The 16,982-nt window shown below is 35.9% G+C and overlaps 2 protein-coding genes across 2 annotated transcripts in view; one reads left to right on the forward strand and one right to left on the reverse strand.

Moving 5' to 3' along the window:
• The window catches only part of LOC137643657 (uncharacterized), an 11,243-nt gene extending 30 nt beyond the window's left edge, over window positions 1-11,213 (reverse strand). The window contains exons 1-3 of the mRNA XM_068376373.1: window positions 11,192-11,213; window positions 10,046-10,481; window positions 1-325 (exon numbers count right to left, since the gene is read on the reverse strand). The exon at window positions 1-325 is cut by the window's left edge and continues 30 nt beyond it. Of these exons, the coding sequence (XP_068232474.1) occupies window positions 15-325; window positions 10,046-10,481; window positions 11,192-11,203 (759 nt within the window). The 5' untranslated portion in view covers window positions 11,204-11,213 and the 3' untranslated portion in view covers window positions 1-14. The remainder of the gene's footprint in view (window positions 326-10,045; window positions 10,482-11,191) is intronic.
• The window catches only part of LOC137643658 (uncharacterized), a 95,040-nt gene that overhangs the window by 39,532 nt on the left and 38,526 nt on the right, over window positions 1-16,982 (forward strand). The window lies entirely within an intron of this gene.

The following is a 16,982-nucleotide window of genomic DNA, read 5'->3' on the forward strand; positions in this document are numbered from 1 at the left end:
TCATTTCTTCTTTCTTAACCGTAAACTCGGCCTCCTCCAAAATGACCTCCACCGAAGTGTCCACCGAAACCTCCACGGAATCCGCCATGATGGAATCCAGGCTCAGCTTCGGGTTCGGGTTGAGCTACAGGACTCCTCTTTCCACGGTATCCTCCATAGCCACCACCGAATCCACCAAAGCTACCTCCATGATGGCCACCAAATCCAGAGAATCCACGGTGGATTCCTCCAAAGTGTCCAGGCTCTGCTTCAGGTTCGGGTTGAGCTACAGGGCTCCTTTTTCCACGGTATCCTCCATAGCCACCACCAAATCCACCAAAGCTACCTCCGTGATGGCCACCAAATCCAGAGAATCCACGATGGATTCCTCCAAAGTGACCAGGATCTGCTTCAGGTTCTGGGTCGGCAAGAGCCTCAGGGTTGGCTTCAGGCTCGGCTACAGGGCTCCTTTTACCACGATAGCCATGTCCACCAAATCCATGTCCACCGAAATGGCCACCAAATCCACGATGGAATCCGCCCCCAACGTGACCTGGTTCAGGATCAGCTACAGGATCACCTGCAACCATCCCAAGAAGGACCACAGCAAAGGTGGCAAGAATCATCTGCAATAAAAGTATAAGTAATGCCATTATTTCCATATGTATATCCGGAAGTATAGTAATAATAAAACAAATTATCATGAAATAAATTGCTTATTTTTTTCTGTCTGTGATAATATATCTATTTTAATAGAAATCTATCACTTCCTTTGAACAAGACGCATCTAAGTTATTCTTTAAGAAATCTGATACTTATTTCAGGTATTATTGAATAGAATATGAAATTTTAGATTAAAAAAACAGTTCACAAAATGTATGAAAATAAAGAACCAATTACATGATAGTACATCCTTCATTTTCTAATGTTCTAATCAAGGTCCATTCTATATACCTTTGCTCTAATATGAAGACTATATTAAAAATGACGTTCACACTGTAGATAGTCAAAATGAGCCTAAAATCACACCAGACAACACATCTGATAATCATTGAAACAATGACATATATTGGAATTAAGCCTTTTTGATGTTCAATATTTAGTTGAACAATGTTTTATCAGTACAAAAATATAATGGCGTTTGATCAATTTCGTTATCTCTTAAATTAATTTAAATTTCAATATGATTCAGCGTAATATTGCATCTATAATTAAAGAGAAGAATTCAGTATCTCTGGTCCTCTTTTTACAAATTAAGAAAGATGGCTAATGAGTGTGTGCGTGTGTATGTGCGTGTGTGATGTTTTCTTACCTTAGACATCATGGTGGGTTGCTGAGAGCCAACTGTGGTGAGAAGGACTCAGGGATCTCTTTATATACTGACTGAGGGAAGGCAAATGTCCTTCGCACAGATCTCACGATCTTACGTCATCGTTTTCAATCAGAAAAATCCTTTTATAACAATGATTCTCTATTTTCATACTTTTGTCTGTTTCGATATTTCATTTCTGCATAACAACTCTCAGGTTATGGTTATGCTGATTGATGCATAAAGTGTGAGGCATTATAACTGATTAGGCCAAAAGCTTTAAATTTACCAAGAAAAATACACAATCTAGATCGTTTACATAACCGGTATATTTTTTTCCATTGAAAACACACAATTACAACTACATATAAACATGCAAACAGATGCAACCTACTAACAAGCACAACCATATACACGCACATATATATATATATATATATATATATATATATATATATATATATATATATATATATATATATGTGTGTGTGTGTGTATATCAGTCTTCTATACCAAAAGGATGACCATGCTAGAGTTTAACTTACCAGCCACCCTTTGAGATACTACAGCGAGAGAGTTATAGTGTCCTTTGACTGGCCAGACAGTACTACATTGGATCGCTCTCTCTGGTTAAGGTTCATTATGTCTTTGCCTACACGTACGCCGAATAGTCTGGCATATTTTTTCCACATTCTCCTCTGTCCTCATACACCTGAAAACATTGATATTATCAAACATTTCTTCACTCAAGGGGTTATCTACTGCACTGCAAGTGTTCAATGGTCACTATCCTCTTTGTAAGGGTAGAAGAGAGACTTCAGCTATGGTAAGCAGTTCTTCTAGGAGAAAGACACTCCAAAATTAAATCATTGTTCTTTAGTCTAGTGTAGTGTCATAGCCTCTGTACCACGGCCTTCCACTGCTTCGGATTAGAGTTCTCTTGCTTAAAGGTGCACTCTGGCACACTGTTCTATCTAATTTATCTTCTTCTTGGTTTTCCTAAGGTTTTATTGTTTATATATGAAAAACCAAATTTAATGTTGTCACATATTTCAAAATATTTCATTTTGGTTATATTACTTCTATTGGAATGTGTTCATCATTTCCTTGTTTCCTTTCAGCACTGGGCTATTTTTCCCTGTTGAAGTCTTTGGACTTATAGCATCTTGCTTTTCCAACTAGGGCTGTAGCTTAGCGTCTAATGATAATAGTAATAATAATAATAATAATAATGATAATAATAATGATAATAACAAAAATAATAATAGAAAGTGCCATCTAAGTCACTGCCAAGCAGATATTAACAAGATTTCTGAGATCATTAATAGCATATCCAACATCTATGACTAAATGGGCATCTATAGAAACTATCTATTCATGAAATGCCTTCAACGTGGATGAAGGTTTTTGATGCAGTTTTTATAACATAACAAGTCTGGTCGAGATTTAGAGTGGATGGCTTATAAATCACATGACCGTGTCTACAGTTCGCCTTGATAATAGACAATGGCCTAGAGAGGGATTTCTGCTCTTTAACTTAGTGAGTTGCGAAACTTTTTTAATCTGACCACATAAAACACATATTTTTGACTAAATGTCAAGAGTGTTATGGAACTTTCGTGGTTTAGTCTTTATGCTGGTATACCTCTTTCTATTCTCATAAGTTACTCCATTGGTATTATCAATTGAAGTACATGCCGATTGTTTTTGTTCTGTAGTTATGATTATTCATTTTTTAGAGAATACATCTTGTAAGTCACTTGTGGTATACAAACTGTGAAGTGTTTCCAAGCAGAAGCCTTCTATGAACATTACCTTCTCTAATTATTGTTGCGTGAAGGATGTACTGTCGTTCATTCTCAATACTGGTTACGTAACAGTTTTTATCTTGTTGGCATATTTTACATTTCTCGAAATATGTTTCAGACCAACTTCCGTTCTTCAGTGGAATACCTTTCAGGTTGTCAGTTATTCAGTTGAAACAGAAAGCATTTTTTTTTTTTTTTTTTTTTTTTTGGTAACTAGCAAACATTTAATATGTCAAATCTTAGAGAAAATAGTACAGCATTATTTAGCACATATTAGAAGGCGTGTTATATAGTATATACTGTGTTGCGTATTTTGTTAGCCATTTTCAAAATTCAAGACTGTTGCTTCACCTACACAATTCAACATGAAATCCAATTCTCCATGGCCAAAACATGTATAAACACCTAGTTCACCTATGTACACGTGTTAGTTATAATATGATGGTTAAATATTTTGCCCTCGGCAACCTTGTTAAGAGTGTATATATCATTACTATTATTATTACAAGCTACGCTGCAACCCTACTTGGAGAAGCAGGACGCTACAAGCCCGAGGGCTGTTTTAATTCATATCGTTTATAGATCACAGAAAAAAAATAGGAAGAAATTGCAATAAAGGAGAGAAGGAAATACATGAGAAAAATATTATCATTTGAAACGAGGCAAGTCGTCCTCATGTGAGTGAAATGCAAAAAGTATTGTATTGTCAGGACATAAAACCATTGGAAAAAATTCACAAAAATTACCCAAAAAGAAAAAACATTACATTCGATCAGGGAAAACAGAAATGACTCTTTATAATTATCACCACATATTTGAAATTCTCTGATTTTTAACTTTTCCATCAACTTGACACGATTTCATTTATAGAACTTTTTCATTTTTTATGTTACTTTTCATGATTTTTGGTAATGATTAAACTCCTTTACTGTAATATTGATTGCAAGAAATTTCTTCTTTGTTCCACTCAAGTTTTCTTGTCTTCGCTGACTTGTATTTATTTCCTCTTCTTTATCTAGTCATTTATTTTCCTTCTACTTCCTTTGAAGAGTCCATTTTTTAATTTCAGTTAAAGAAATTTGAAAATCCGAGTAGAAATGCACTTATGACCATTTCAACCTCGAAGTTGATTCATGGGGAATTACTCGATATCTATCACTAATATTCGGGTAACTGTTCAACTTGGATTAAGTCCTATTGAAGGAAGTGTCTGGCCCAAGTTCCCTCCCCAGCAACCACCGAATGAAGGTTTATTTTCAAAAGGTATCTAACCTTGATCTCTCGTTACCTCAGTATCCCAAAGGCTGATAACAGTAAAGAAGAAAACAGGAGAACCGAACTGAGTGTAAAAAATTAATAGACTTCGAAATTAATATATTAAATGACTTACTTTTAAATGCTGTTGTTCCACCATCTATCAAAAACCCGTGATGCTAACCTCAATATATAATTAGCATAATTTTTGGAATATTTGTAGCTTTTGCAATTACCAGATATACTTCACAAAAAGGTGGACGTGGGGAAAGTGGGAAGCTAAAATGTCTCTCTCTCTCTCTCTCTCTCTCTCTCTCTCTCTCTCTCTCTCTCTCTCTCTCTCTCTCTCTCTCTCTCTCTCTCTCTCTCTCTATATATATATATATATATATATATATATATATATATATATATATATATATATATATATATATATATATATATATATATATATATATATATATATATGTGTGTGTGTGTGTGTGTGTGTGTGTGTGTGTGTGTGTGTGTGTGTGCATGTGTGTGTGTTTAGACTGATAAATATAGAATAAAAATGATAAGACAGAAATTGAATGTAGAATAATTTACAAAAAAATATAAATTTGTATGACAGCCAACCATCATTTTGATATGGAATATGATCCAGGATCACATTTCTGTCCAACAGATAAGAGAGTGTGTAAGTGTTTGGCGCAGTAACTGATGGACGTTCAGCGATTGTCAAGTCCTTTCGACTGGATCCTTTGACTTTTTGCAAATGATCTATTTTTGATCTGATCAAGCAAACGGGCGTTACAACCTTGTTGAGTTCAGAATGACGTGGAGGTCATTGCTTGGATACAGTTTAATGTGTGTGTGAGAGAGAGAGAGAGAGAGAGAGAGAGAGAGAGAGAGAGAGAGAGAGAGAGAGAGAGAGAGAGAGAGAGAGAGATCAGTCATTCAGTTAAGACTGAATTATTGATATAAGCAATATAATTCAAAGACGGCTAATAAATTGTGGTGTAAAAGGTTAATGGTGAAGATGAAGGTTATGAAGTGTCTTACCAAGAGAGAATTGGGTCTTTGATGTTATTTAGGATTTTGTTGGCAGAAGAATAAAGTCAACGAGGGACAGGAAGTGTTGAGAAAGCGATTGATAGCGTCCATGATTGAAATGTGAAGTGGCTGATGTCTGCGGAATTAGGTGTTTGACGATTGTAAAGAGAAGATACAGATATTTAAAATTAAGATTTTGTAGGATGATAAAGTTGAAAGTGAAAGATAGAAAGATGCAGTAAAGCTTTATTTATCATTATCTTGGGGCTATAATTGATATCGTTTATAAATCACAGAAAGAAATTAAGAAGAAATTAAATAAAGGAGAGAAGGAAGCAGATAGGAAAAATTATAGGAAAAATATGGAGCTATTATCAATTGGAACGAGGCAAATCGTCCTCGAGTGAGTGATATGCAAAAAGTATTGAATTGTTAGGTCGTAAAGACAGAAGAAAAAAGTTAAGAAAAAAATCCAAAAAGAGAAAACATGACATTGGATCAGTAATTTGAAGATCTCTGATTTCTAACATTTCTCTTAAAGAGAAATGACTTCAGTTTTGGAACTTTTTCTCCGGTGATATTTCTTTTAGGGAGTAAGGCAGGACGGAAATGAATTGCAATTAATGAATGCGAATGTTAACGAAAGGAGACGTAGTGGGTTGGCCGAGACACCAGACACCTGTTGAGATACTACTGTTAGAGAGTTATTGGATGTTTTGTATTTTCTAAGAGTACTATTTTGGATCCCTTGCTGGTTACGACTCATTTTTCTTTTACCTTCATATAACGCAAATAGCCTAGCCTGTCCTATTTCCTCATGCACTTGACAACATTTACAAAACAGAAAATTTTTTCTTCACTTAAGGGGTTATTTGCTGCACAGTAATTTCCACTCCTTAAAGGTAGATATACAGTAGACTTTTTGTCTATGGTAAGCACCTCTTCTAGGAGGACGCTCCAAAAGAAAACCATTGTTCTCTAGTCTTAGGTAGTGTCATAGCCTCTGTACCATAGTTCTCCGTTGTTTTGGGTAAGAGTTCCCTTTCTTGAGGGTACACTCAGGGACACTATTCTATCTGTTTCCTTATATAATTTCCTCTCTGGGCTATTTTCCCTGTTGGATCCTTCAGGCTTTTAGCCTCCTGCTTTTCTAAATAGATATGTAGCTTAGCTAATAATAATAGTAATAAAAATAATAATAATAGTAATAAAAATAATAATAATAATAATATTCCCATCCTACGCATATTGACTCAATGGACCTCGGTTAAATTTCGGCAGCGTCTCTATCTTGACCTTTTAAATCAATACTTCTCCATTTATCTTCTCCTACTTCACGCTTCAGAGTCCTCAGCCATGTAGATCTGGGTCTTCTAACTCTTCTATTGCCTTGTGGAGACCAGTTGAAAATTTGCCGAACTAATCTCTCTTTGGGAGTGCGAAGAGCATACCTAAACAATCTCCATCTGTCTCCCAACATGATTTCATCCACGTATGGCACTCGATTAATCTCTTATAGTGAATTCATGAGTTGGGTTTTGTACCAACCGTGTGTCACACGATCGTACATAAATCATTTTGTATATATTATGTTTGTATCTGCGCTCTTCCCTCGCACTAAAAAGAACCTGAATAATCATGTCTCCGGTTTTCCTCTGTAACATTGTCACTTTCTCGAACATGTATTTTCCTGTTGCCTTGAGGTTTTGTATATAAAGGAGAGTGTTCCTTAATAAAGTACTCAGTTGATTGCATCCTGCCTTTGAGTTCACAACCCTCTCTCGGCCCGTCACATTGGTGACCCCGGAAGTCCCCCACCCCCTTCACCCCTCTATCGTTGGTACTATGGTGGACTCTACAGCAGTTGGTGCTGCGGCCGCTCCATTCAAACTTTCATCGTTTGCCAGCGGAGAGGCGTTTGCTTGGTTTCAGCGCGCAGAAGTCCAGTTTCGCATCAGGGGCGTGACTCGCTCAACCACCAAAGCGGATTATGTTCTCGCGGCGATACCCGAGGACACCTTCCCAGAAATATCCGACTGGCTTTGTGAACAAGGAGACACCCCAATAGCGTATGACACCCTCAAAACATACCTTCTGCAGCAGTACTCGCCGTCGCCAGCCGCCTGTATAGCAAAGCTTTTTCAGCTCTCGCAACAACCGTTGGGGGACCAAAGGGCTTCGCTTGCCCTCAGGGAAATGACCAGTATCGCTCGCCTTCAACCTGCCGCAGACGGCTCTCCTCATGAGGTGAACCTACTTCGTGCCCTTTGGATACGCCGTTTACCCGAACCTGTACGCGCTGCCATACCCGATGTCGATAGTTTACCCATAAAGGACTTGATGACCAAAGCCGACGCCCTTATGGACAGCCACTTCAAGACCTCCATCAACGCCTCCACCCCTGACGAAGAGGATGCCTATTCAACGTCAACCGAAGCTGACATGAATGCCGTAGGACATACACGCCTACCCCGTGACGTGCCGAAGCAGCGACAAAGCCGCCCACCACCCACCAATCGCTCGCACCCCAACGAACGACTTCTACAGCCACTTACTACCTCCCATCCGCCGCAGTTTTGCTACTACCACTTCAGATTCGGGGCAACCGCAAAGAAATGTGCCAAGGATTGTCAGTGGCCAAAAAACGTGTAAGTGGGCCATCGCTCGTGGCGGTGGCCTCCCGTGTTTCTAATCTTTTCTTTTTACAGGATGCAGAAACGGGCGTGCGATTTTTGGTAGACACGGGTGCTTGTCGTTCTCTTTTGCCACGGAAACTCTTCAAGGCACGACGTAGTCTGTCTACATCTGCCGACGTCCGCTTGGTAGCTGCCAACGGATCTGCGATACCCACCTACGGTTACGAGAACATCACATTATCGTTCGGAAACGGTAAATTCAATTGGAAGTTTCTCGTTGTTGACGTCACAATGCCAATCCTCGGTGCGGATTTCCTCTATCATTTCCACTTCTGGTCGATGTCGCCCACCGACGATTGGTCAACGCAGACTCGTACTTGTCGACACTTCTACAACTTCCTCCGACTATCTCCAGCGCATACGTCACGTCGTGGGAAAATTTAATCTGTGCCGCCAGACTTACAAGCCCCCAGCGAAGCATCACATACCAACGGACTTGCACTCTGCAATGCTCGTATTCCTGCGCAACGACACTAGCAAGCCACCACTAACGCCCCCTTACACGGGCCCTTTCCTTGTGATCCGACGCAGTCCGAAAGCATTCCTACTAAACATTCGTGGCAAAGAAGACTGGGTCTCCATTGATCGTCTAAAACCTGCTTATCTTCTGCCAGATGACCCGCCTACAGTTCGCCTCTCTAGATCAGGGCACCCTATTTACCATGTACAGTATGTCATTTTTAGGGGGGGAGCCATGTACCAACCGTGTGTCACACGATCGTACATAAATTATTTTGTATATATTATGCTTGTATCTGCGCTCTTCCCTCGCACTAAAAAGAACCTGAATAATCATGTCTCCGGTTTTCCTCTGTAACATTGTCACTTTCTCGAACATGTATTTTCCTGTTGCCTTGAGGTTTTGTATATAGAGGAGAGTGTTCCTTAATAAAGTACTCAGTTGATTGTATCCTGCCTTTGAGTTCACAACCCTCTCTCGGCCCGTCACAATTTCATACTAATACCTATCATCTCCACTTTTGAAGTAATTTTATTATCTTACAAAGCTATATTGGAAGTAGCGAGTATAATTGACTTAAAAACTAAATCAAAGCTATTCTGACCGGTTTTTTGGTTTATCTTTCAGTGCTATTTAGATGCTGTTTTGTCTGGGATTTTTTTAAAAATGAACATTTTACCTTTTCAAAGCACCGTTTAAGAGATAGATTTTTAGTTTTGTTTAGAACAATGTAAATCTAAAATTATGTATCAAATTTCGGCAACATAATTTCTTGAAGCTTCTGTTTTGTCTCCTTTATTTATACTTTTTTTCTGTTATGTTAAATCATCTCCATTCTTCAAGTCAGACGATGATCCTGTCTGGAGTTTGAACCTCCAAATAAGATAAACCAGATTCACTTCATTTCTTCGATGAATATTTCAGTCTTGAATGTAAACTTCGAAAATTTGGAATATCTTTCAATTGTATAATATTTCTTTTTCGCTTATTAGTTCAGATTAGATTAGATAACAATAATTCTGGTTTTTATACATATCTAGTTTTCTTTCGCAAAATCGTTATATTCTGGTCCTTTTTGATTTCCCTGTTAGCATCGCCATTTGGTTGATGCAGGATGATGATGTTGGCGAGCAATAATCTGACCTAACTTTTGATTATTAAGTGACAATTGATAGGGAATGTTGGTGAAGAGCAATCACTAGCTATTTCTGTAGAATTACTTTTACAAAAAGAAGTGATTTACTTTAAGGCTTTCTATTCAGAATAGATTTCAGATATCTTTAGAGGGGACGACTAAAGAATGAAACTTCCCTATCACTTTTTAAAGAATTATACTCCAAGAGTTTATCTTGAATAAATGATTCATATTTTTGGGTGTGGCTAATAAAAGTGATATACTTATTTTCATAATGCTCTCATTTAATTAGATTCAGGAGGAAAACTAAAAAACCTTCATTTCTTCTTTCTTAACCATAAACTCGGCCTCCTCCAAAATGACCTCCACCGAAGTGTCCACCGAAACCTCCACGGAATCCGCCATGATGGAATCCAGGCTCAGCTTCGGGTTCGGGTTGAGCTACAGGGCTCCTTTTTCCACGGTATCCTCCATAGCCACCACCGAAACCACCAAAGCTACCTCCGTGATGGCCACCAAATCCAGAGAATCCACGGTGGATTCCTCCAAAGTGACCAGGATCTGCTTCAGGTTCTGGGTCGGCAAGAGCCTCAGGGTTGGCTTCAGGCTCAGCTACAGGGCTCCTTTTACCACGATAACCATGTCCACCTCCAAATCCACGTCCACCGAAATGGCCACCAAATCCACCAGAGTGGCCGCCAAAACCACGATGGAATCCGCCCCCAACGTGGCCTGGTTCAGGATCAGCTACAGGATCAGCTGCAACCATCCCAAGAAGGACCACAGCAAAGGTGGCAAGAATCATCTGCAATAAAAGTATAAGTAATGCTATTATTATCTCACATATATCTGCAAGTATAGTAATAATAAAACAAATTATCATGAAATAAATTGCTTATTTTTTTCTGTCTATGATAATATATCTATTTTAAGAGAAATCTATCACTCCATTTAAACATGACGCATCTGAGTTATTCTTTAAGAAATCTGATACTTGATTTAGTTATTGTCATTGAATGGAAAATAAAATTTTAGATTAAAAACACCGTTTACAAAATGTATGAAATTAAAGAACCAATTACATGATAGTACATCATTCATATTTCTAATGTTCCAATCAAGGTCCATTCTATTTACCTAGGTTCTAATAAGAAGACTAAATTGGAAATGACGTTCACACTGTAGATAGTCAAAATGTGCCTAAAATCACACCAGACAACATATCTGATAAACGTTGAAACAATGACATATATTGGAATTAACCTTTTTTATGTTCAATATTTAGTTGAACAATGTTTTATCAGTATAAAAATATAATTGCGTTTGATCAATTTCGTTATCTCTTAAGTTATTTTGAATTTAAATATGATTCAGGGTAATATTTTAATATCTTAAAACCTTTTTGCATTTATAATTGAAGAGAAGAATTCATTATCTTTGGTCCTCTTTTTACAAATTAAGAAAGATGGCTAATGAGTGTGTGCATGTGTATGTGCAAGTGTGATATTTTCTTACCTTAGACATCATGGTGGGTTGCTCAGAGCCAACTGTGGAGAGAAGGACTCAGGGATCTCTTTATATACTGACTGAGGGAAGGCAAATGTCCTTCGCACAGCTCTCACGATCTTACGTCATCGTTTTCAATCAGAAAAAACCTTTAACAACAATGATTCTCTATTTTCATACTTTTGTCTGTTTCGATATTTCATTTCTGCATAACAACTCTCATGTTATGGTTATGCTGATTGATGCATAAAGTGTGAGGCATCATAACCTGTTATACCAAAAGCTTAAAAATTATCAAGAAAAATACACAGACTAGATTGTTTACATTACCGGTATATTTCCTCCATTGAAAACATACACAATTACAACTACATATAAACATGCAAAAAGATGCAACCTACTAACTAACAAGCACAACCATATACAGGCATATATATATATATATATATATATATATATATATATATATATATATATATATATATATATATATATATATATATATGTATATATATATATATATATATATATATATATATATATATATATATATATATGTACTATATATATATATATATATATATATATATATATATATATATATATATATATATATATATATGTGTGTGTGTGTGTGTGTATATATATATATGTATATATATATATATACATATATATATATATATATATATATATATATATATATATATATATATATATATATATATATATATATACATATATATATATATATATATATATATATATATATATATATATATATATATATATATATATATATATATATATATATATATATATATATATCAGTCTTCTATACCAATAGGATGACCATGCTAGAGTTTAACTTACCAGCCACCCGTTGAGATACTAGAGCTAGAGAGTTATAAGGTCCTTTGACTGGCCAGACAGCACTACATTAGATCGCTCTCTCTGGTTAAGGTTCATTCTGTCTTTGCCTACACATACACCGAATAGTCTGGCATATTTTTTCCACATTCTCCTCTGTCCTCATATACGACAACAATGAGATTACCTAACAATTCTTCACTCAAGGAGTTATATACTGCACTGCAAGTGTTCAATGGCCTCTATCCTCTTTGTAAGGGTAGAAGAAACTCTTCAGCTATGGTAAGCAGCTCTTCTAGGAGATGGACACTCGAAAATCAAACCATTGTTCTCTAGTCTAGGGTAGTGTCATAGCCTCTGTACCACGGCCTTCCACTGCCTTGGATTAGAGTTCTCTTGCTCAAGGGTGCACTCTGGCACGCTGTTCTATCTTATTTATCTTCCTCTTGGTTTTACTGAGTTTTTATAGTTTATATATGAAAGATCTAATTTAATTTTGTCACATATTTCAAAATATTTCATTTTGGTTATATTACTTCTATTGTAATGTGTTCATCATTTCCTTGTTTCCTTTCAGCACTGGGGTATTTTTCCCTGTTGAAGTCTTCGGACTTATAGCATCTTGCTTTTCCAACTAGGGCTGTAGCTTAGCGTCTAATAATAATAATAATAATGATAACAATGATAATAATAATAATAATAATAATAATAATAATGATGATAATAATAGAATGGGAACTTTAAGTCACTGCCATGTAGATTAACAAGATTTCTGAGATCATTAATAGCATATCCAACATCCATGACTAAATGGGCATCTACAGAAATTATCAGTTCATGAAATGCCTTCAACGTGGGTGAAGGTTCTTGATGCAGGTTTTATAACATAACAAGTCTGGTCCAAAATTAGATTGGATGGCTTATAAATCACATGCCCGTGTCTACAGTTTGCCTTGATAGTAGACACTGGCTTATAGAGGGATTTCTGCTCTTGATCTTTGTGAGTTCCGAAACTTTTTTAATATGACCACATAAAACACATATTCTTGAGTAAATGTCAGAAGTGTTATGGAACTCTTGTGGTTTAGTCTTTGTGCTGGTATACCTCTTTCTATTCTCATCATAAGTTACTCCACTGGTATTATCAATTGAAGTACATGCCGATTGTTTTTGTTCTGTAGCTATGATTAGTCTTTTTTTAGAGTATACTTCTTATAAGTCACTTGTGGTAAACAAACTGTGAAGTGTTTCCAAGCAGAAGCCTTCTATGAACAATATCTTCTCTAATTATTGTTGCGTGAAGGATGTGCTGTCGTCCATTCTCAATAATGGTTACCTAACAGTTTTTATCTTGTTGGCATATTTTACATTTCTCGAAATATGTTTCAGACCAACTTCTGCTCTTCAGGTTTTCAGCCATTCAGTTGAAACAGAAAGCACATTTTTTTTTTTTTTTTTTTTTTTTTTTTTTTTTTTTTTTGTGGTTACTAGTAAACATACAATATGACAAATCTTATAGAAAATTGTACAGCATTATTTAGAGCATTTTAGAAGTAATGTTAAACAGTATATGCAGTGTTGTGTATTTTGTTAGCCATTTTCAAAATTCAAGACTGTTGCTTCACTTACACAAGTCAACCATGAAATATCCAATTCTCCATGGCCAAAACATTTTGTATAAATACCTAGATCCCCTAATGTACACGTGTTAGTTATAATATGATGGTTAAATATTTTGCCCTCGGCAACCCTGTTAAGAATGTATATATCATTACTATTATTATTACAAGCTACGCTGCAACCCTACTTGGAGAAGCAGGACGCTACAAGTCCGAGGGCTGTTTTAATTCATATTGTTTATAGATCACAGAATACAAATAAGAAAAAATGGAATAAAGGAAAGAAGGAAATACATGAGAAAAATATTATCATTTGAAACGAGGCAAGTCGTCCTCATGTGAGTGAAATGCAAAAGTATTGTATTGTCAGGACATAAAACCATAGGAAAAATTTCACAAAAATTACCCAAAAAGAAAAAAAAAAACATTATATTCGATCAGTGAAAAAAGAAATGACTCTTTATAATTATCACCACATATTTGAAATTCTCTGATTTTTAACTTCTCCATCAACTTGACACGATTTCATTTATAGAAATTTTTCATTTTTTATGTTTCTTTTCATTATTTTTGATGATGATTAAACTCCTTTACTGTAATATTGATTGCAAGAAATTTCTTTCTTTGTTACAATCAAGTTTTCTTGTCTTCACTGACTTGTACTTATTTTTACTTCTTTATCTAAAAAATTATTCATTTTCTTTCTACTTTCTTTGGAGAGTCCATTTTTTTTTATTTTCAGCTAAAGAAATTTGAAAATCCAGTAGAAATGCACTAATTTCATTATGACCATTTCAACCTCGAAGTCGATTCATGGGGAATTACTCAATATCTATCACTAATATTCGGGTAACTGTTCAACTTGGATTAAGTCCCATTGAAGGAAGTGTCTGGCCCAAGTTCCCTCCCCAGCAACCACCGAATGAAAGTTTATTTTCAAAAGGTATCTAACCTTGATCTCTCGTTACCTCAGTATCCCAAAGGCTGATAACAGTAAAGAAGGAATGACGTGGAGGTCATTACTTAGATGTAGTTTAATGTGTGTTTGTGTATGTCTGTGTGTGTAAGAGAGAGAGAGAGAGAGAGAGAGAGAGAGAGAGAGAGAGAGAGAGAGAGAGAGAGAGAGTTCAGTTATTCAGTTGAGAGAGAATTATTAAGAAATTTAATTAAAAAACGGGCAATGAATTATGGTGTAAAAATTAGTGATGAAGATGAAGATTAATGAAGTGTCTTACCAAGAGAGAATTGGGTCTTTGATGTTATTTAGGATTTTGTTGGCAGAAGAATAAAGTCAACGAGGGACAGGAAGTGTAGTTTGAGAAAGCGTTTGATAGCGTCCATGATTGAAATGTGAAGTGGCTAATGTCTGCAGAATTAGGTGTTTGACGATTGTAAAGAAAAGATATAGATATTTAAAATTAAAAGATTTTGTAGGATGATAAAGTTGAAAGTGAAAGATAGAAAGATGCAGTAAAGCTTTATTTATCATTATCTTTGGTCTATAATTGATATCGTCTATAAATCACAGAAAGAAATTAAGAAGAAATTAAATAAAGGAGAGAAGGAAGCAGATAGGAAAAATAATAGGAAAAATATGGAGCTATTATCAATTGGAACGAGGCAAATCGTCCTCGAGTGAGTGATATGCAAAAAGTATTGAATTGTTAGGTCGTAAAGACAGAAGAAAAAAGTTAAGAAAAAAATCCAAAAAGAGAAAACATGACATTGGATCAGTAATTTGAAGATCTCTGATTTCTAACATTTCTCTTAAAGAGAAATGACTTCAGTTTTGGAACTTTTTCTCTGGTGATATTTCTTTTGGGGAGTAAGGCAGGACGGAAATGAATTGCAATTAATGAATGCGAATGTTAACGAAAGGAGACGTAGTGGGTTGGCCGAGACACCAGACACCTGTTGAGACACTACTGTTAGAGAGTTATTGGATGTTATGTATTTTCTAAGAGTACTATTTTGGGTCCCTTGCTGGTTACGGTTCCTTTTTCCTTTACCTTCATATAACGCAAATAGTCTAGCCTATCCTATTTCCTCATGCACTTGACAACAATAACAAAACAGAAAAATTCTTCTTCACTTAAGGGGTTATTTACTGTACAGTAATTTCCAGTCCTTAAGGGTAGATATAGACTCTTTGTCTATGTAAGCACCTCTTCTAGGAGGACACTCCAAAAGAAAACCATTGTTCTCTAGTCTTAGGTAGTGTCATAGCCTCTGTACCATAGTTCTCCGTTGTTTTGGGTAAGAGTTCTCTTTCTTGAGGGTACGCTCAGGGACACTATTCTATCTGTTTCCTTATATAATTTCCTCTCTGGGCTATTTTCCCTGTTGAAGCCTTCAGGCTTTTAGCATCCTGCTTTTCTAAATGGAGATGTAGCTTAGCTAATAATAATAATAATAATAATAATAATAATAATAATAATATTCCCTTCCTACCCATATTGACTCAATGGACCTCGGTTAAATTTCGGCCGCGTCTCTATCTTGAGCTTTTAAATCAATACTTCTCCATTCATCTTCTCCTACTTCACGCTTCAGAGTCCTCAGCCATGTAGATCTGGGTTTTCTAACTCTTCTATTGCCTTGTGGAGACCAGTTGAAAGTTTGCCGAACTAATCTCTCTTTGGGAGTGCGAAGAGCATACCCAAACAATCTCCATCTGTCTCCCAACATGATCTCATCCACGTATGGCACTCGATTAATCTCTTATAGTGAATCCATGAGTTGGGTTTCATACTAATAACTGTCATCCCCACTTGTGAAGTAATTTTATTATCTTACAAAATTATATTGGAAGTAGAGAGGATAATTGACTTAAAAGCTAAATCAAAGCTATTCTGACCGGTTTCTTGGTTTATCTTTCAGTGCTATTTAGATGCTGTTTTGTCTGGGATTTTTTAAAAATGAACATTTGACCCTTTCAAAGCACCGTTTAAGAGATAGATTTTTAGTTTTGTTTATGACAATGTAAATCTAAAATCATATATCAAATTTCGGCAACATAATTTCTTGAAGCTTCTGTTTTGTCTCCTTTATTTATTCTTTTTTTCTGTTATATTAAATCGTCTCCATTCTTCAAGTCAGACGATGATCCTGTCTGGAGTTTGAACCTCCAAATAAAATGAACCAGATTCACTTCATTTCTTCGATGAATATTTCAGTCTTGAATGTAAACTTCGAAAATTTGGAATATCTTTCAATTGTATAATATTTCTTTTTCGCTTATTAGTTCAGATTAGATTGAATAACAATAATTCTGTGTTTTTATTCATATCTAGTTTTCTTTCGCAAAATCG

The sequence above is a fragment of the Palaemon carinicauda genome, chromosome 7, assembly GCF_036898095.1.
Source record: "Palaemon carinicauda isolate YSFRI2023 chromosome 7, ASM3689809v2, whole genome shotgun sequence".
Lineage (NCBI taxonomy): Eukaryota > Metazoa > Arthropoda > Malacostraca > Decapoda > Palaemonidae > Palaemon > Palaemon carinicauda.